The sequence below is a fragment of the Rana temporaria genome, chromosome 2 (genome assembly GCF_905171775.1).
Source record: "Rana temporaria chromosome 2, aRanTem1.1, whole genome shotgun sequence".
Lineage (NCBI taxonomy): Eukaryota > Metazoa > Chordata > Amphibia > Anura > Ranidae > Rana > Rana temporaria.
Genome location: NC_053490.1, coordinates 118734481 through 118755677, shown reverse-complemented (window position 1 = coordinate 118755677; position 21197 = coordinate 118734481). Strand labels below are relative to the sequence as shown.

The 21197-nt window shown below is 45.5% G+C and overlaps 1 protein-coding gene across 1 annotated transcript in view; it reads left to right on the top strand.

Moving 5' to 3' along the window:
• Window positions 1–3290: 3290 nt before the first annotated feature.
• Window positions 3291–21197, top strand: part of LETMD1 (LETM1 domain containing 1) — a 29139-nt gene continuing 11232 nt past the window's right edge. The window contains exons 1-5 of the mRNA XM_040340850.1: window positions 3291–3587; window positions 9694–9845; window positions 11810–11925; window positions 14968–15050; window positions 18745–18931. Coding sequence (XP_040196784.1) covers window positions 3523–3587; window positions 9694–9845; window positions 11810–11925; window positions 14968–15050; window positions 18745–18931 — 603 coding nt within the window. The 5' untranslated portion in view covers window positions 3291–3522. The remainder of the gene's footprint in view (window positions 3588–9693; window positions 9846–11809; window positions 11926–14967; window positions 15051–18744; window positions 18932–21197) is intronic.

Below are 21197 nucleotides of genomic sequence, written 5' to 3'. Positions count from 1 at the left end.
CAGTACAGTTGAAGTTATGGTTATCAGCAACATCCAATTCAAAACTGGTTGGATATGTGGATGCTGATTGGGCCAGGGACTGCACAGACCACAAACTCACTAGTGGATTCATCTTCCAGTATGGGGAAGGAGCCATAAGTTGGTCTAATCAAAAGCAGACAACTGTCGCTCTATCTTCAACTGAAGCAGAGTACATTGCAGCAGCACAGGCGGGTCAAGAACCGATATGGACTTGTCAACTTTTTGTGGACATTGGGATAGACATGTCAAAACCAATTCCCATTTTTGAAGACAACCAGGGATGTATACAGCTTACGCAATCAGAAAGGGTCAATCCTAAAACCAAACACATTGATGTCCAGTATCACCTACTGAGGGTTAATCAAGAGCAAGGTGGTATTGGCATTCAATACTGCCCCTCAGAGGAGATGACTGCCAATGCACTCACCAAGCCTTTGTTGAAGGAATGTCATAATTATATCCAGAACCAGCTGAATGTAATTTGACAAAGCACATGCTGTTGGAAAAGAAACAGCAAGTAGCATTTTGTATTGTGAACAATATATATGCATTATATTTTTCTAGCCAGAAGGTGGCACTGCAGTGTTATAATGTGTATTCTATGGTAATGTAATAAGAGGAAGTGTTTTCTTTCCTCTATGTGCACTTGTTTGTTGTTCTCTTCCTGTTCTATGATGAAAAGACATGTTCTGATATTCCTCCGTAAAAGCAAAGCATATTGCAATATACAACAAGCTTCCAGCGCATGATTTCAGTACTGTGCACAATACACTATGGTGCATGTAGTTGCCCTAGGGAATAATGTGTAACATTGCCATGCACTGTAAAGAGCCAAGCAGCAAGCACAAGGTCCGCAGAGAGCTAGGCAGTGCACAGGGGTCTGCGGAGAGCCAGGTGGGGCGCAAAGAGTCTTCAGAGAGCCAGGAGGGGTGCAGAGGGCCCACAGAGAGCCAACTGGAAAATAGAGGGTCCACGGGGAGCCAGACAGGGCGCAGGGGGTCCATAGAGCGCCAGGCAGGGAGCAGGTAGTCCGTAAAGAGCGAGGCAGGGTGCAGGGGGTCAGCAGAGAGCCAGGCAAGGCACATGGGGTCTGTGGGCCACCAGGCAGGGAGCAGGGGGTCTGGGGCAGCCACTCAGAGGGTCCCTGGGCAGCCAGACAGGAAGCAGGGGATCTGCAGAGAGCCAGGCAGGGGGTCGGCAGAGAGCCAGGCAGGGCAAAGGGGGTCCGTAGAGAGCCAGACAGGGTACAGGGGGTCCGCAGAGAGCCAGACAGGGCATTGGGGGTCCCCAGAGGGTCAGGCATGGCGCAGGGGGTCCACAGAGAGCCAGGCAGGGTGCAGGGGATCCGCTGGCAGCCAGGCATGAAGTCTGGGGGCAGCCGGGCAAGGAGCAGGGGGTCATCAGAGACCCAGGCAGGGTGAGGTGGGTCAGCGGAGAGCCAGGCAGGGTGCAGGGGGTCCACAGAGAGCCAGGCAGGGCGCAGGGGGTCCACAGAGAGCCAGGCAGGGCACAGGGGGTTCGTAGAGAGCCAGGCAGGGCACAGGGGGTCCGCAGAGAGCCTGGGAGGAAGCAGGGGATCCCTGGGCAGCCAAACATGAAGTCTGGGGGCAGCCAGGCAGGGAGCTGGGGGTCAGCAGAGACCCAGGCAGGGTGAGACGGGTCAGTGGAGAGCCAGGCAGGGGGTCAGGGTAGAACCAGGCAGGGCGCAGGGGGTCAGTGAAGAGCCAGGCGGGGAGCAGGGGGTCCACACGCAGCCAGGCAGTGAGCAGGGGGTCCGTACGCAGCCAGGCATGGTGAGGAGGGTCTGCACGCAGCCAGGCAGAGAGCAGGGGGTCCATGCGCAGCCAGGCAACGTGAGGGGGGTCTGCGGAGAGCCAAACAGGAAGCAGAGGGTCCATGGAGGAGAGTCAGGCAGGGTGTAAGGGGTCTGCAGAGAGACAGACAGCACACAAAGGATCAGTGGAAAACCAGGCAAGGCGCATGGGTTTGCAGAGAGTCAGGCGGTGTGCAGAGGGCCTTAAGGAAACCAGGTGGCACACAGGAGGTCAGTGTAGAATCAGGTGGCACACAGGGGGTCAGTGGAGAATCAGGTGGCACACAAGGGGTCAGTGGAGAATCAGGTGGCACACAGGGGGGTCAGTGGAGAGTCAGGTGGCACACAGGGGGTCAGTGGAGAATCAAGTGGCACACAGGGTGTCAGTGGAGAATCAGGTGGCACGCAGGGGGTCAGTGGAGAATCAGGTGGCACACAGGATTCAGTGGAGAATCAGGTGGCACACAGGGGGTCAGTGGAGAATCAGGTGGCACACAGGGGGTCAGTGGAGAATCAGGTGGCACACAGGGGGTCAGTTGAGAATCAGATGGCACACATGGGGTCAGTTGAGAATCAGGTGGCACACAGGGGGTCAGTGGAGAATCAAATGGCACACAGGGGGTCAGTGGAGAATCAGATGGCACACAGGGGTCAGTGGAAAATCAGGTGGCCCACAAAGGGTCAGTGGAGAATCAGGTGGCACACAGGGGGTCAGTGGAGAATCAGGTGCCACACAGGGGTCAGTGGAGAATCAGGTGGCACACAGGGGTCAGTGGAGAATCAGGTGGCACACAGGGGGTCAGTGGAGAATCAGATGGCACACATGGGGTCAGTTGAGAATCAGGTGGCACACAGGGGGTCAGTGGAGAATCAGATGACACACAGGGGTCAGTGGAGAATCAGATGGCACACAGGGGTCAGTGGAGAATCAGGTGGCACACAGGGGGTCATTGGAGAATCAGATGGCACACAGGGGTCAGTGGAAAATCAGATGGCACACAGGGGTCAGTGGAGAATCAGGTGGCACATGGGGGTCAGTGGAGAATCAGGTGGCACACAGGGGGTCAGTGGAGAATCAGACGGCACACAGGGGAGTGGAGAGCCAACAGCATTTGAGGTCTATTTCTGTGTATAATAGCTACCAGTAAGTGGGGGGTGGGGGATCCCATTCAGGGCCCTTTCTACAAAAGTACACCCGTCATGAAAGTGTTCTGTAGACACTTTTTCTTAGTTAGTTCACTGGCTGCCAGGCAGATATGTTTTTGTGTCACCAACCTGCCAGGTAATTTAGCATTTTCAGCAGACCAGCACTAGCAGCGCCCATAGTTCGCCTATAACTCACTGTTGCCATCTTGTGGCTGGTAAAGACACCTAGTCTTCATTTCACAATGGTGCTGACAGACAAGCGCTATAAAAGCCGGTTATTGCCGCCCTACACCATACTAATTCTCTCTTCAGCCTTGCAATGGTGACATTTCCTTGACCTGCTACTTTCGCTACAGGACCTGAGGAGCCCCCTCCCTCCTAGACAACCAGGCACTCCGCACACCATATCCTCCTCAGAGCAGGGAAGAGGCTGCGTGCCCTCAACAAACATGGCCGCCCTGTCACATTGTCCTGTCATGTGACCTGTGCATTACTGACCTTGCCGATGACTGAGGCGGTAACAGCGGCTCTCCTTCTCAAACATGGCGCTGTACAGATCGGGGTTGGATGTGGGGGACCGGCGACTAATGAGATGTGTTATAACGCTGTGAGTAGCGGGGAGGGGGGTAGGTGGGTGTCATTAGATCGCCATCATGAGTGCACCTGCTGCTAACACCCCTCACCATGGTGAATAGTGTGCAGGGGGTGACAGGGAATCTGTCCAATGGTGGACAATGGCTATACACAGAATCATTTTCTATACGATCGTATTGACGAGCGATTAATGCTAGGGTCTCATCTATGCACTCGCTGCGCCTCACACGTTCACGCTCAGAGTAGTCCATTCATTTGAATGAGCCGCAGTATCTGGGGGAAACGCAGGAAAAAGGTCACTGCATCTTCCTAAAAACGCAGCTGCAGGGAATTTGCGCAATAATATTGCTCCTGGGGAACTTCCGGTACCCAAAACCGCTTAGGCGGGGTTCCATTCACATTAAATGGCCGGTCTGTGTGTCTGCAAAAGAGCAGCGCTTTATGGGTGCGGGAACAGGTGTGATTTACGCGCTGTTTGCACCCACGACCGCGTTATCCTAGCCTTGTCCAAGTAAATACGATCAGTGATGGAAAAGATTGTTCAATGCGCCGTACACTTACCAATTAGAGATGATCTCAGGCGTAGTCGCGACTCCAAACCCACTGGAGCTATCCTGATGGAACGCTGACCAGCCCAACAGCCAATCTTAAGACCCCCTTCACACTGAGCCGCCCATAGCGTCAGCGGTAAAACAGCGATATTTTTACCGCTGACGCTATGGGTGGATTTGCGGTGCATTTCGGCCACTAGCGGGGCACATTTAACCCCCGCTAGCGGTCCAGAAAGGGTTGAAACTGCCTGCAATGCGCTGCTGAAGCAGCGCATTGATGGCGGTATACCCACGCTGTCCCATTGATTTCAATGGGCAGCAGCGGTGGAGGAGCGGTATACACACCGCTCCAAAGATGCGGCTAGCAGGACTTGTTTTACCGTCCTGCTAGCGCACAGGGCTTTCACAATGGAGCAGCTTTTTAAGGGTGGATTGCAGGCGCTATTTTTAACGCTATAGCGCCTGCAATCTAAGTGACGGAAGCATTCCCCATCCCTCAGCTGCAAGTATGTGGGGAATTGCTCAGTCACCTATGATTGGCTTTCACAACTTCCCGGCAGGATAGCTTAGGTGCGTTCAGACTCGTGTCTGAGCTCATCATTGTTGGCTGCACTCTAACTTTTGTTACACTTTATATAGTTCATTTGTTACCAAGCTGGCCCAGACTAACGTGAGGCCGCTGGATGTGCTGTAAAAAACTGTTACATAGGTTGAAAAAAGACACAAGTCCATCCAGTTCAACTATAAAATAATATCACACAGTCCCATATATAGTACCCAATTCTATACCCACAGCTGATCCAGAGGAAGGCGGAAAAACCCCAGCAGAGCATGATCCAATTTGCTACAGCAGGGGAAAAAATTCCTTCCTGATCCCCCGAGAGGCAATCGGATTTTCCCTGGATCAACTTTACCTATAAATGTCAGTACTCCGTTATGTTATGTACATTTAGGAAAGTATCCAGGCCTTTCTTAACCACTTAACAACCGCCCTATAGACGAAATACGTCTACAAGGCGGTTGCTTAATTCTAGGAGGGCGTCAATGTACGTCCTCCTAGAATCGCGCGCCCTGTGGGGCGCGCACACGGGAGTCGGTAGCGGCTGATAGCGGCGGTTTACCACATGATCGCTCCGTCCAATGACGGAGCGATCACTAGTAAACAAACCGGCGTCATGTGATGACGCCGGTTCCTCCCTCTCCTCTCTGAGGTACAGTGTGAGAGAGGAGAGGGGAGAGAGCAGAAGCAGCAGCAGCTGCTGCTGCGGGCTGTATCTGTGACACATGCAGTCACAGATCCATCCCTCCCTGTGCAATACTCTGCAATATTACCCCCATACTCTGCAGTGCCCCCATACTCTGCAGTGCCCCCATACTCTGCAATGCCCCCATACTCTGCAATGCCCCCATACTCTGCAATGCCCCCATACTCTGCAATGCCCCCATACTCTGCAATGCCCCCATACTCTGCAATGCCCCCATACTCTGCAATGCCCCCATACTCTGCAATGCCCCCATACTATGCAATGCCCCCATACTATGCAATACCCCCATACTATGCAATACCCCCATACTATGCAATACCCCCACACTCTGCAATGCCCCCACACTCTGCAATACCCCAAAATACTCTGCAATACCCCGCAATGCCCCGCAATACTCCGCAATACCCCACAATACTCCGCAATACCCCACAATACCCTGCAACGTCGTCTATGGGGATTTTTAAGTAGCAAAGTTTGGCGCCATTCCACGAGCGTGTGCAATTTTGAAGGGTGACATGTTGGGTATCTATTTACTCGGCGTAACTTCATCTTTCACATTTATAAAAATACTGAAGAAAAAATACTAAATTTGCCAAATTTTATAACAGAAACAAAGAAAAATTATTTTTTTTTACAGAATTTTCAGTCTTTTTTCTCTTATAGCGCAAAAAATAAAAAACCCAACGGTGATTAAATACCACCAAAAGAAAGCTCTATTTGTGTGAAAAAAAGGACGAAAATTTCATTTGGGTACAATGTTGTATGACTGAGTAATTGTCATTCAAATTGTGAGAGCACCGAAAGCTGAAAATTGGTCTGGTTATTAAATGGGTTTACGTGCCTGGTGGTCAAGTGGTTAAAGAAATCTACTGAGCTGGCCAGAACCACCTCTGGAGGGAGTCTGTTCCACATTTTCACAGCTCTTAAGCCCCGTACACACGATTGGATATCTGATGGAATCTAATCCGATGGATTTTTTCGTCGGATATCTGATGAAGCTGACTTTCATCAGTCTTGCCTATACACTATCAGTCAAAAATCCGACCGTGCCAAAACGCGGTGACGTACAACACTACGACGAACCAAAAAAAATGAAGTTCAATGCTTCCGAGCATGCGTCGACTTGCGTGGATTTTTGTCCGATGGCGTTCCACACAGACGATCGGATTTTTCTATCGTTTTTTTTATCCATAGGAAAAATGTAAAACATGTTCTATTTTTTTGCACCAATGTTAAAAAAAACGATGGGGCCCACACACAATCGGTTTGTCCGATGAAAACAGTCCATTGGTCTGTTTTCATCAGACAAACCGATCGTGTGTACGCGGCTTTACTGTGAAGAAATCTTTCTGTGTTTTGGAGATGAAATCTCTTTTCCTCTAGACATAAAGAGTGCCCCCTTGTCTTTTGTGTTGACCGTAAAGTGAATAACTCAACACCAAGGTCACTATATGGACCCCTTATATATTTGTGCATGTCGATCATATCCCCCCTTATTCTCCTCTTCTCAACAGAGAATAAATTCAGTTCCTCTAATCTTCCCCTATAGCTGAGCTCCTCCATTCCTCTTATCAGTTTGGTTGCCCTTCTCTGCACTTTCTCCAGTTCCCCAATATCCTTTTTGAGAACTAGTGCCCAAAACTGAACTGCAAATTCCAGATGGGGTCTTACTAATGATTCGTACAGGGGCAAAATTACTGTATTTATTGGCGTATAACACTCTATTTTTCAGGGTAAAAAAGTGAGTATAAACTGTGTTATACTCAGGGGGCCGTGGAAATTATTATTATTTTTTTCCTGAAACTTCCCTCTTAAGTTAGGGTGCGTGTTATACACATAAATACGGTATATCTCTCTCTGGAGTCCATACCTCTCTTAATACAAGAAAATAACTTTGCTCGCTTTGGAAACCGCAGCTTAGCATTGCATGATATTATTGAGCTTATGATTTACTAAACCCCCAGATCCGCCCCCTAGTATGTATGATGCATGCATATTCTTAGCCCCCAAGTGCATAACTTTACATTTATCAACATTAAACCTCATCTGCCACTTAGTCGCCCAATCAGACAGAGCATTGAGGTCGGCTTGTGAATTGAAGACATCCTGTAAGGACGTTATTCCACTGCATAGCTTGGTGTCATCTGCAAAGACAGAAATGTTACTTTTGATCTCAGACCCAATATCATTTATAAAGATATTAAAAAGTAAGGGTCCCAGCACTGAACCTTGGGGTACACCACTGATAACCCTGGACCAGGGGTGTCAAACTGGCGGCCCTCCAGCTGTTCCGAAACTACAAGTCGCATCATGTCTCTGCCTGTGGGAGTCATGCTTGTAACTGTTAGCCTTGCAATGCCTCATGGGACTTGTAGTTTTGCAACAGCTGGAGGGCCACCAGTTTGACACCCCTGCCCTGGACCATTCAGAGTAAAAATCATTGACCACTACACTGATATATCTAAGCCTGTAGACTTTACCTTACACATGAGCCGTGTGTGGGGTACTGTATCGAACGCTTTTGCAAAATCCAAGTATACCACGTCCACAGCCACGCCTCTGTCCAATGTTTTACTTAGCTGAGGCCACATACAGCAATACCACACTGTGTTCTGGGTTTGGAGCCATGACTTCCAGTCTCATACCTGGAACACACTATCTGAGCAGCGCTCAGCCATTCAAAGCTACATATTCTAGCAATGAATACAACGCTTCCTCAGGCTGATGATGTCACAACCTCTGGTTCAGCCAATCAGAGGAAGCTATGTATTCATTGCTTTCCTTGAATGGTCGAGCACCGTTCAGACTCTTATTATGTTCCGGGTATGAGACAGGAAGGTCTCGCTCACACCCGGAACACAATGTGGTATTGCTCTATGTGGCCTCAGCTACAGACAGTTTATACTGCACATCCAGTGGCCTCAGCTACAGACAGTTTTATTTTTATTTTTTTTTAAATAGACTTAAATGGACCTGCATCCAAACGCGCAAGTACGGTGGTACTGTGTTTTTCCTGCAAATTGCATTTTGTGCGTTTTTTTTATTTTTTTTTTTTGTGACTGTAAAGCAAACAAAACGCAAATTACAGCAAAATCGCAAAAAAAAAAAAGCAGAAAGAACTGCAGAAATGCTCAAAAGCAACATGCATAGATGTGAATCGAGCCTAACAGCCTGGGTCCCTCGCCATCGCTGGCATCTTTTTCCCGGGTGTCAATCTTCAGGTATCTCTATTGGCCAGCTCAAGGTAACATAACTCCTGCACATATGCAGCTCAATTTACATGCCATAGACTGTGAGCGGGCAGGTGGGTGTATTTCATCACATTGCATGTCTCTTCTCTGATAAAGCGCAAGGGCCACTTAAGTGGTTACTGGCCAATGGCCACTATGAAATTAAATGGTTCAGAATTTTTTTATTTTAAATATCTTAATGAACATTTTCTTCCTGCAGCCGCTGGAGGGAGAGGAGGAGAAGCTAGCTTTCAGTGGTTGCAGTAGGAAGATGGAGAGGATTGGTTCCGGTTTATGCCATTCTTCTGCCCAAGTTTAAAACAGAATGTGACGGAAGCTGCACAGAGACTGGAGCATGGGGTGGACCCTTGATGCTACACCAGTGGTTGGGGGGGTCAGGGTCGGTCTACTGTAAAAACACTTGATATCCCTCCGCCTGGTACAGGTCCCGATGCTACAGAGGAAGCATTGGCTTATGCGGCTCCTGCTCTCTCCATGGCCACTTCCTCCACTGGCTCTATATGCTCTGGGATGGTGGGTGGGCAAGCCTAGATCACGATGGGTTGCCGACCCCGGGCATGCGCTTCCCTGGTTTGAGGTCGACTGCCACATCGGAGGGCCACAGGTTGAGCACCCCTGCCATAAAGCTTCATTAAGCTGGATGAATGAGCACGGATAGGCTGCAGTGTTTAGATGTGGACTCTGGACTCAACGCCATTCTGTGGATGATTAGCTGCAGAATTGCATGGGGCCAGAAAAGCCATCGGTCAGATTCCCAAATCATGTGTAAGGCCTCGTTCACGTGGGGCAATTGGTTTAGTGCCCTGTGCAGGTCTGTTGCTGACACATCCCATAGATGTGTATTGGGACAAGTGGCTGCATGGACACAACTGCCGTGTCCCAATGTGAAATCAATGCTGGTGCACAGCCCTGAATCTTTTTATCTGTAAGGCACCCTTTAGCCACTCATGTGGCTTATACCTATGCAAAAAAAAATTGCCAAAAAACGTGTGTGTGTGTGTGTGATCACGGTCTTCACTACTAACAACAAATACAATTCATTATTTTCCCAGGTACCAGCAATGCCATCTGTCAACAAACCAGAAGCCACAAAGCATTTTATCCATTTTGTCTTTGAAGGCCAGACAACTGAATACAAGATATGAGCAATTTTTGGAAAGAAAGTTCCCCAAATTTTATACATTATATTCTACTTTTACGAAAGGTAAATATTCACATCATGCTTGAGTACATTGCTGGAAGAAAGTGTTTAACATGTAACTAAAGGCAAAACTTTTTCTTTAGTTTTGAAAAGAGTGGGGAGGGATTAGAACGCCTATCAGTTTTTATTGCTGTCTGTGCCACCGTTAAACACTCAAGGACCCCTTCACGCCGATATACGGCTGGGCACAAGCACGTACCTGTACGTCCTCTTTAAGAGCCCAGCCGCGAGCACGCTGCCGGCGGCGCGCTCGCGACCCGGTCCGAAGCTCCGCGAACACGGAACCCTCAGACCCGATCGCCGCCGGTGTCCCGCAATCGGTCACAGGAGCTGAAGAACGGGGAGAGGTGTGTGTGTAAACACACTTTCCCCATTCTTCATTGTGGCAATGTCAGTGATAGTCTGTTTCCTGATATAGGGAGAGACGATCACTGACGTCACATGTCCAGCCCGCCCCCCTACAGTTAGAAACACATATGAGGTCACACCTAACCCCTTCAGAGCCCCCTAGTGGTTAACTCCTAAATTGCAATGGCATTTTCACAGTAATTGGTGCATTTTTATAGCACTTTTCGTTGTGAAAATGACAATGGTCCCAAAAATGTGTCAAAATTGTCCGATGTGTCCACCATAATGTCACACCAACATTTTCTTCCTGCAGCCGCTGGAGGGAGAGGAGGAGAAGCTAGCTTTCAGTGGTTGCAGTAGGAAGATGGAGAGGATTGGTTCCGGTTTATGCCATTCTTCTGCCCAAGTTTAAAACAGAATGTGACGGAAGCTGCACAGAGACTCTTGAGCATGGGGTGGACCCTTGATGCTACACCAGTGGTTGGGGGGGGGGGGGGGGGGGGGGTCGGGTTCGGTCTACTGTAAAAACACTTGATATCCCTCCGCCTGGTACAGGTCCCGATGCTACAGAGGAAGCATTGGCTTATGCGGCTCCTGCTCTCTCCATGGCCACTTACTTCCTCCACTGGCTCTATATGCTCTGGGATGGTGGGTGGGCAAGCCCGGATCACGATGGGTTGCCGACCCCGGGCAATGCGCTTCCTTGGTTTGAGGTCGAGTAAAAAAAAATTAATAATAAAAATGCCATAAAACTATCCCCTATTTTGTAAACGCTATAAATTTTCCGCAAACCAATCGATAAACGCTTATTGCGATATTTTTTATTTTTTTTAACAAAAATTGGTAGAATACGTATTGGCCTAAACTGAGGAAAAAAAACATTTTATCTTTTTTTGGGATGTTTATTATAGCAAAAAGTAAAAAATATTGCATTTTTTTTTCTAAATTTACGCTCTATTTTTGTTTAAAGCGCAAAAAATAAAAACTGCAGAGGTGATCAAATACCACCAAAATAATGCTCTATTTGTGGGGAAAAAACCACGCCAATTTTGTTTGGGAGCCACGTCGCACAACTGCGCAATTGTCAGTTAAAACGACGCAGTGTCGAATCGCAAAAAGGGTCAAGGTCCTTGACCTGCATAATCCGGGTCTTAAGTGGTTAAGGAGATTCACCCTCTCTGTCTTGCTTACCATTATCAGTAAAAGTCAATTCCAGATTTAGGGTTGTCCCTAGAAAAATAACAGCGGCTAAACCTTCTAATGGGGACACTAGTTCTGGTGACCTGGGGGTCCCCAAGGAATTCCCTTAATTTGCAGAGATTTACAGTTTGGTTATGGGATAGGAAGTGAAGGGAAATCCACAAAATGGGACACAGATGTCGAAAAAAAATCTGACAGGGGTTATAACCCTCCCTTGCGCTATCCAAAATGGGGGGGGGGGGGGGTTGCACCTTTTTAGTTCTACTTTAACTGTTGTCCTATTAATGTGTGTGGTTGACTTAAAATAATTGACCTTCCTTTATTATTTGTAGACTTTGGCTTTTGTCTTCATATCAGTTCTGCCGGTCCCCGGTCTTGTCACAATGAGTAAGTGACCTTGTCCTTCTTCTTCTCTACAGGTTTACGGATGTTGTTGGTAGATGGAAAAGATGTACACATGATCAAGATGAATATGAGAAGTCGGGGATTAAAATATTACCAACTACCTTACAGAGAAATGGAGAAACTGAGACAGGTATGTTTGTGTACTCAATACAACAGTTGTTGTTTTTTTAACCCTTAACAGGGATTTCACATTGCAGAGAATAGATATAAAGTAGGACCCCAGTCTAACGTGAAGGCTTTAACCACTTAAGGACCGGACCAATATGCTGCTACATGACCCAAGGGGTTTTTACAATTCGGCACTGCGTCGCTTTAACAGACAATTTCGTGCAACGTGGCTCCCAAACAAAATTGGCGTCCTTTTTTCCCCACAAATAGAGCTTTCTTTTGGTGGTATTTGGTCACCTCTGCGGTTTTTATTTTTTGCGCTATAAACAAAAATAGAGCGACAGTTTTGAAAAAAATGCAATATTTTTTACTTTTTGCTATAATAAATATCCCCCAAAAACGTATATAAATTATTTTTTCTCAGTTTAGGCCGATATGTATTCTTCTACCTATTTTTGGTAAAAAAAATCGCAATAAGCGTTTATCGATTGGTTTGCGCAAAATTTATAGCATTTACAAAATAGGGGATAGTTTTATTGCATTTTTATGAATTTTTTATTTTTTTTACTACTAATGGCGGCGATCAGCGATTTTTTTTTTTTTTGTGACTGCGACATTATGGCGGACACTTCGGACAATTTTGACACATTTTTGGGACCATTGTCATTTTCACAGCAAAAAATGCATTTAAATTGCATTGTTTATTGTGAAAATGACAGTTGCAGTTTGGAGTTAACCATAGGGGGCGCTGTAGGATTTAGTGTTCACCTAGTGTGTGTTTACAACTGTAGGGGGGTGTGGCTGTAGGACTGATATCATTGATCGAGTCTCCCTATATAAGGGATCACTCGATCGATGCAGCCGCCATAGTGAAGCACGGGGAAGCCGTGTTTACATAAGGCTCTCCCCGTTCTTCAGCTCCGGGGAGCGATCGCGACGGAGCGGCTATAACTGAATAGCCGCGCCGTCGTCCCGGATCGCTCCCCGAGGGAATCCGACCGCCGCATGTAGCGGGGGGGGGGTCCCGATCGAACCCCCCCACCCGCTAGAAGGCAGGGAAGTACAGGTACGCCAATGTGCCTGTACGTGCCATTCTGCCGACGTGTGTGTATATATACATGCGGCGGTCGGGAAGGGGTTAAAAGAGAACCAATTTTTCTTACATTTCTTGCAATGTGAGTGTAGTTATTTTTCAGTTCAGTATTGGACATCCTTGGAAATGTATAAAGGGAATTTATGAAAAGTGTCATAGAGGCTTGACACAATGCAGCCTCTTTTTTATTTATTATTAATTTTTTATTTTATTTAGATTACAAAAAAATGGATATTATAATTATTTTAGTACAATGGGTTGAATGTTAATAATCCCCTGCACTACTTTGTACTGAAAACGTGAATAAACACAAGTGACTTCAGAGGAATTGCTGCAATACCTAATGTGTTCACAACTACACATGCATAAAGTAAAATTTCAGAAAATCGGTGAATAAATGTACAATGTGAACATGTCCAATAATGTATAGTGTAAATAAACAATCCAGAAACCAAATGTGATTGTTATCCAAACATACAATGTCCAATTGGCTGATGGGAATCAAGTATTGATCAGTCCTTTTAAAGAAATACTCCTACAAATTCTTTGTACTTACACCAACACCTCAGTGCTCACAGAACTCTCACCTCATAGCCACATCAAGAGCCTTTGATATAATTTCAATATGGGGTTAGTGATCCTTCCTCCCAGAACCTCCTCCGTATCTCCTTTGTCTACAAACAAGGATCCAGGCTCCAGTTCCATATGAGGAGATGAAATGGACAATATGCCTCCAATGGTGTAATATGTAAAAAAAAAAAAAAAAATACATTTATTTAAAAGATGACATGCTTACATCAAAGCAAAATAAAAAGCGCATTGAATTGTAAAAACTGCGTTATTCGCCTCTCGCGTCACTTCTGGCCACGCCTTATGCGTTACATGACTTCCTCAGGGGAACCCTGAGGAATTCAGGTGACGTAACGTGTAGGGCATGGCCGGAGCACACAGCGGACCAGAAGTCACGATAGAGGTGGTTTTTACAATTCCATGCGATTTATTTATTTATTTGCTCTGATGTAAGCATGTCATTGTCTCCTAAATAAATGGCTTCATTTTAAACGTATTACAACATTGGAGGCATATTGTCTATTTCATCCCCACATATGGAACTGGAGCCGGGTTCCTTGTTTGTAGACAGAGGAGATGCGAAAAAGGTTCTGTGAGGAAGGATCACTAACCACATATTGGAATTTGATCAAAGGCTCTTGTTATGAGGCGAGAGTTCTGTGAGCACTAAGGTGTTAGTGTGAGTATTCCTTAAAAGGACTGATCCTCGGTTAATACTTGAGTACTTGATTTCCATCTGCCTATTAGACATTATGTTTTGGGTAGCAATCACATTTGGTACCTTTGTTTTTTTGTTGTTATTAATACTATACATATATTGGACACGTTTTTTATATTTGTATGTTTATTCACAAAGGAATAGCGCAAAATCACTTATACATTTTATAATTATTTTAGTGTGTTTCTTTATTAAAAATCTGTTTAACAAACCGTTGTACAAATATAATTTCCCTCAGGTTGCAGGAAAGAAAATTGCTTGATTCCAACATAAACAGTTTGTGTAAATGGGGGAATCCCTCCCTCTGAGCTATTGTGTTCTCCCCTCTAACAGCCGCTAGCAATCACAGGTAAATTCCGACAGGCTGGTTGTACCCAAGTTGATGGATCGATCAACTTGGGTACATTCAGCCTGCCCATACATGTTTTGAATCATTTCCGGTTCTTGCTGACCTGGCTGAGATTCGAATCCTCTATGGCCGGCTTTACTGTGTGGGACCATAGCTGTCTGCAGGGAAGCAGTGTAAAGGTCTGTCCTAGGAAGTGTTTAACTTTGAATTTTTACATTTGTGACTTAATAATTACAAATCAGTTAGGTTTGATTGGATGTGTTTGTCGTCATCTTCTTTAGATCTGCCTTTGTGTTTTGGTTTTTCCCCAAATAGCCTTTCTCTGTCTCCTTAGTTCCGAAGAGATATTATTAAAGCAGCACCGGTGATGATTATTTCAATTCCACCCTTTGCCAATTACTTAGTCTTTGTTCTGATGTAAGTATAGCACAAGGAGTGGATTGTCAGTGTGGTTAATTTTATTTACATTTTATTTTTATTTTTGTTGCAATTTTTTTTTTTTTTTTTTTTTTTTTTTCAGCCCTGTTGGGGGGCTTTGGTGACATATCAGGGGTCTTAACAGACCTCTGACATCTCCCCTCTGAGACAGAGAAAGGGATTAAGGACACCGATTCCCCAGTCCCTTTCTCTGCAGCCTCAGCTAAAATGAATGGAGAAAAGCTCCTCTCCATTCATAAACTGAAGCATCGTAAACACACGTTACAATGCTCAGTTATGTGAATGGACAGAGTCTCTGTTCATTCGGAAAAGGTAGGAGCCGTATTTAGCGGCCCCTACCTCCGCTCTCCATCCTGACAAATTGATGGAGGAGAGCTGCGCGGGAGGGGGGAGAGCTACACGGAGCATGAAAGGGGGAAGCGCTGCACGGAGCGGGACAGCACGGGGACAGTCGGCGGTGATCTGTGCCGCTTTGGGGGAAGTTACAAGCACTGATCACCGCTGTATAACTTTCACTAAAACAGCTGAAAAGGGGGCAGATCAGTGCTTGTAACTCCCCTGCCGCACCGATCACCCATGACTGCCCAGGTATCGGGTGAAGCATCGGAGCAGTTCTACCCCGAAAATAAGCCCTAGTTAAAAATGTTTGTAACATCCTATAATCCACTCTATTACAGTATTATATAATGTACAATGTGTGTGTTTCTGTAATATAATTGCGGGGAAGAGAGCTCCAGCGGGTCACAGAAGCGCCGAATGGCACTATAACAAAGGTATTTGGCACAATTATATTACAGAAACACACACATTGTACATTATATAATACTGTAATAGAGTGGATTATAAGATTTTACAAGCATTTTAACTCAGTTTACACTGGGGATTCTTGACAGGCAGGGAGAGAGAGAGGGGGAGAGAAGACAGCACATCACATGGTAAGACCTACCCCGAAAATAAGCCCTACTGTGTCTTTTGTTGCCAAAATTAATATAAGACCCGGGCTTATTTTCGGGGAAACACGGTAGGATAACATGCTGGGGAGTTTACTGGTTGCAGGGAACAAAAAATATGATACAAAAAACAGCAGCTGTAAAAATGTCCAGTGTGTCCATGAGGCCTAAGAATGTAGGATAAGAATACTAAACCTATATCTTCTGCACTGTTCTTATAATATACATTTGCAATCTATGGCTTTCTTACAAGTGCTGTATCAATACTGTTCAGCTACACTTGAGACCCTCATTCACTTTCTGAAAAATTGATCTTTAATGAAGCCCTAAAAAAATTATATATTAAGCCCTGGACCATTTTGTTGCTTAAGGACCAGGCCCCTTTTTGTGATTCGGCACTGCGTCGCTTTAACTGACAATTCCCCCCCCCACAAAATAGAGCTTTCTTTTGGTGGTATTTGATCACCTCTGCGGTTTTTATTTTTGTGCTATAAACAAAAATAGAGCGACAATTTTGAAAAAAACTCAATATTTTTTACTTTTTGCTATAATAAATATCCCCAAAAAAGATAGAAAAAAAACATTATTTTTCCCTCAGTTTAGTCCGATACGTATTCTACATATTTTTTGTAAAAAAAAATCGCAATAAGCGTATATTCATTGGTTTGCGCAAAAGTTATAGCGTCTACAAAATAGGGGATAGTTTCATGGCAATTTTATTATAATTTTATTTTTTTACTAGTAATTGCGACGATCAGCGTTTTTTTTTCTCTCCCTCGTGACTGCGTCATTATGGCGGTCATATCGGATACTTTTGACACCATTTTGGGACCATTGTAATTTTTACAGCGATCAGTGCTATAAAAATGCACTGTTACTGTCAAAATTACACGGTCAGTGAAGGGGTTAAATTGGGGGGGGGGGGGGGGCGCTGAAGGGATTAAGTGTGACCTAAGGGAGTGTTTCTTACTGTGTGGTGGGGGCGTAGCTTGCTGTGTGACGTCACTGATCGTCGTTCCCTATGACGGGGAACAGACGATCAATGACAGTCTCCCCGTTCTTCAGCTGTGTGACCAGATCGCGGGACACCAGCGGCGATCGAGTGCTGTCACTGAGTACCCGACCGGCTCACGAGTGACCCACGGCTGTGCATATTAAAGGGGACGTACCTGTACGCCAATATGCGCAGCCGTGCCATTCTGCCGATGTACATCGGCAATCGGTTAAAGTACATTTTATGATTTACTTTCAACCCAAAAAAGGTTTGCCTGGATTTCTCTTCTGATCCTTTCCTGACTCTGGGGCTTAGCTTTGGGGAGTCCTGCTAAACTATGTAGGAAGTCAAGTCTGTAGTAACCAGGATTACAGGGTTGCACAGAAAGTTATTTTCTGGCAAACAAGAGACCTCATGCACACTGGTCGTTTTAATCAGCTTTTTTTGGATAAAGTTTTTATAAGCCTATGTGTGCATGGACATGCTAGAGAGTTTACTAGCTGCAAAAAGTGCCTGAAGCCAAAAAACGGCAGCTTTAAAAAACATTGTAAAACCTTGTAGCGCCTGCTTCAAGACCCCTTTCACACTGTAACGCTTTTCAGGCACTTTAGCGTTAAAAAAAAGAAAAAGCCTGTAAAGCGCCTGAAAGAAGCTGCATCTGCAATCCCAATGTGAAAGCCAGAGTCCTTTCACACTGAGGCGCTGAGCTGGCAGGGCGTCAAAAAAAAGTCCTGCAAGCAGCTTCTTTGCAGCACTTTAGGAGCATTGAATACACCGCTCCTAAAGCCCCCTTCCCATTGAGGGAGCTTTTTATAACGCCAAAGCGCCTGAAAAATGCCCCAGTGTAAAAGGGGTCTTGGCGCTTTACCAGCGTTTTTCAGGCACTGGCATACAGCCAGAGCTATAATGGAATGGTATAGATCCAAAAAAAATTGTGTTGGAATGGCCCAGTCCAAAATCCAATTGAGAATCTGTGGCAAGAAATGTAAAATTGCTGTTCAGACACTCTCCATCCAATCTGACAGAGGTTGAGTTTATTTTGCAAAGAAGAATGGGCAAAAATGTCACTCTCTAGATGTGCAAAGCTGGTAGAGACATACCCCAAAAATACCTGCAGCTGTAATCGCACCGAAAGGTGATTCTACAAAGTATTGACCGACTCAGGAGGCTGAATACAATTGCAAGCCACACCTTTTCACATTTATTTGTAAAAAAAAATTGAAAATCATTTTCCTTTCACTTTACAATTATGTGCCACTTTGTGTTGGTCTGTCACATAAAATCCCAATAAAATACATTTAGGTTTTGGGTTGTAACATGAAAATTTTGGAAAATTTCAAGGGGTATGGATACTTTTTCAAGGCACTGTATAATATTATTGGCTTTTCCTCTTGACTGGAATTCATTTTGGTAAACTGTGAGTGAGAGAGACATAGACTGAAAATGCTGTATGTCAGGGATATGCAGTTAGCAGACCTCCAGCTGTTTCAGAACTGCAATTCCCATGAGGCATAGCAAGACTCTGACAGTCACAAGCATGACTCCCAGAGGCAAAAGCATGATGGGACTTGTAGTTTTGCAACAGCTGGAGGTCCGCTAATTGCATATCTCTGCTGTATGTAATGTGTTCAATTCTTTTTTGATCAGTAGTAGTAGTAGTTTCAGTTTTTATGCAAAGTCCTATAAATCCTTATAATAGATTGAAGGCTCTCCTTTCGTCTCTCTTCAGGTATTTTTTTCCTCGCCAGATGTTAATCCGACATTTTTGGACTCCAAGACAACAAGAAGAGTTTCTGGAAATTTACCACAACATGAGAAATGAGGTCTACGGGGATGTGCTAGAAAGTTTACAAATTGCTGCTTCTAAAGTCTCCAAGGAGCCTCTGCACAATCGCATGGTCCAGTTGTTTACACAGGTATGTTTTATACCATACACAGGTCCACATCAAGGACATTTATTGAGAGAACACACATGGTACAAATATTCAGTGCATAAATATAAGGAGACCACATACACAGTGTAAACAAAGGCAACAGATACTTTATCATGTATCGGGTATACTATGGTAACTTAGTAGTTCATTAACACTGTATGATTTTGTAATAAGCATTTAGTTAAGTGCAAGTTTCACAATTGGATAACCATCAGTTTTTTTCAGCTCTGGACCATGGGAGGCAATGCCTGTATCCAGTTCTGGGCCACTGTCTTCCTAGCCAGGAAAAGTGTTTCACGCAGGAAAGCAGCAATGAACTTGTCAATGTAGTGGACCAAGCACACGCAGTTTAGACTCTAGGGCAGTGATGGCGAACCTTGGCACCGCAGATGTTTTGGAACAAAATTTCCCATTAAGCTCAACTACACTGCAGAGTGCATGAGTATAGGGGTGGTAGTCAAGGAGGGATTCAAGGTATGAAATTGGGTTCATAGGGTGTGTAGAAGTTGAAGATGCCTAAATAGGTGGTTGGGGGAGAGAGAATTCTCCCCTTCAGTGCTTGGAATGTCTTGGGTCCAATGGGAGTCATAACTTTAAGTATATAGTATTCTATAAGTAGCCCAAATGACAGAGTCCAGATTGTTGGTAGTTCTGGTAAATGACTATTCCACCATGGGGGGGGGGGGGGGGGGATTGATTGGCTGAACATTTCATTTATGCAAAGTAAGTTCCCAGATACACTGATGTGGGAGCATACCATCTTCATGCCGAGAGGGCCCATGGTGTGATTTACCTCTAAGGCCCCGTAAACACGACCGAACATGTCTGCTGAAACTGGTCCGCGGACCAGTTTCAGCAGACATGTTTGGTCGTGTGTATGGCCGAGCGGACAGGTTTCCAGCGTACATTTGTCCGCCAGACCCTTTTCGAGCGGACAAATGTTTCTAAACTTGTTTAGAAACATGCCCGCTGGAATCCTGTCCGTCGGACATGTTCGGTCGTCTGTACAGACTTGCCGTACATGTCCGAGCGGCCGCCATCCCTCGCATGCGTCGAATGACTTTGACGCATGCGTGAAAGCGTTAAACTGCCAGGGCCGCGCACGCCGCCGCGTCATCTTCGCGGCGACAGCGCGGCCTCGTCGCTGCGTATCGTGTACGTGCGGATTTCTGTATGATGGTGTGTACAGCCATCATACAGAAATCTCCGGGCGGACATGTACGCTGAAAACGGTCCGGCGGACCGTTTTCATCGTACATGTTTGCCCGTCTGTACGAGGCCTAAGAATAGCCTGAAGTGGGGGTGTTTAGGGTTATTGTGTACCAAAGACTGATATTGCAGAAGGTCTGTTTTTTATCTAAATATTTAAAAATGGGATAATTGAGAGGCCAGGTAGTAGTTGTGAAAATCAGGGAAAGCAGCTTCACCCAGTGACGTGAGGTTCTTTAAAACTGTCCAAAGTATAGTTTACATGTTTTATACAATTAAAGGCACTTTAAAACAAGCCTCTACTGCTGCATGTAGTGTGAAGTAATTTATTTTTAAGGATCTTCAAAGACACTCTAGTGTGTGTGTTTTTTTTTGTTTTTTTACCACTATTAGACTGGTCAGTAGAAAGAAAATGTTCACTCTGTGCTGTAAACCTAAAGATGAATTTGTGCACAATGCCTATATCTACAGAGCTAAATAGTGTGTGTGTGTGTGTGTGTGTGTGTGTGTGTGTTTGATTTAACCTTAGTATTACTGCGTTTGTTCCCTAAGTTTAGGGAGAACTATATGCATTTTTGCATGCTACTCTACATTTCAAAAATGGACCAATCTCCTGATCAGGCTACCTTTGCTCTGGGTAACCCACACTCCTTACCGTCCCCTTGTAGATTTATGCAGGCAGCATTGATGTCACTACACAAGTGCTGCATTCAGTAGGCGGTTCTTGCTTGAAAAATAAAGACAGGCTGTTCTGCCATTGCCTGTCTTTCCCTTCCTTGCTACACCGTGTTCCACTGATCTGCTTTAGTAAAACTAGAAAAATTAGCTTCTGTGAAAGCTGCTAACATCTGACGCCTTGTACTTTGCAGGAGCTTGCACACCAAAGGCTCTGTTTTCTTTAATTCCACTTCACTAACGCCAATCAATGAAGCAGTGCTGAAGACGGCAATTTGAGTGGCAGCTGCTACAGCTCTGCAGACTCTATCTGCATTGGTGCTAGAGTTGTGATATGAAAGCTTCTACAGCTCGGTCTGTCTCT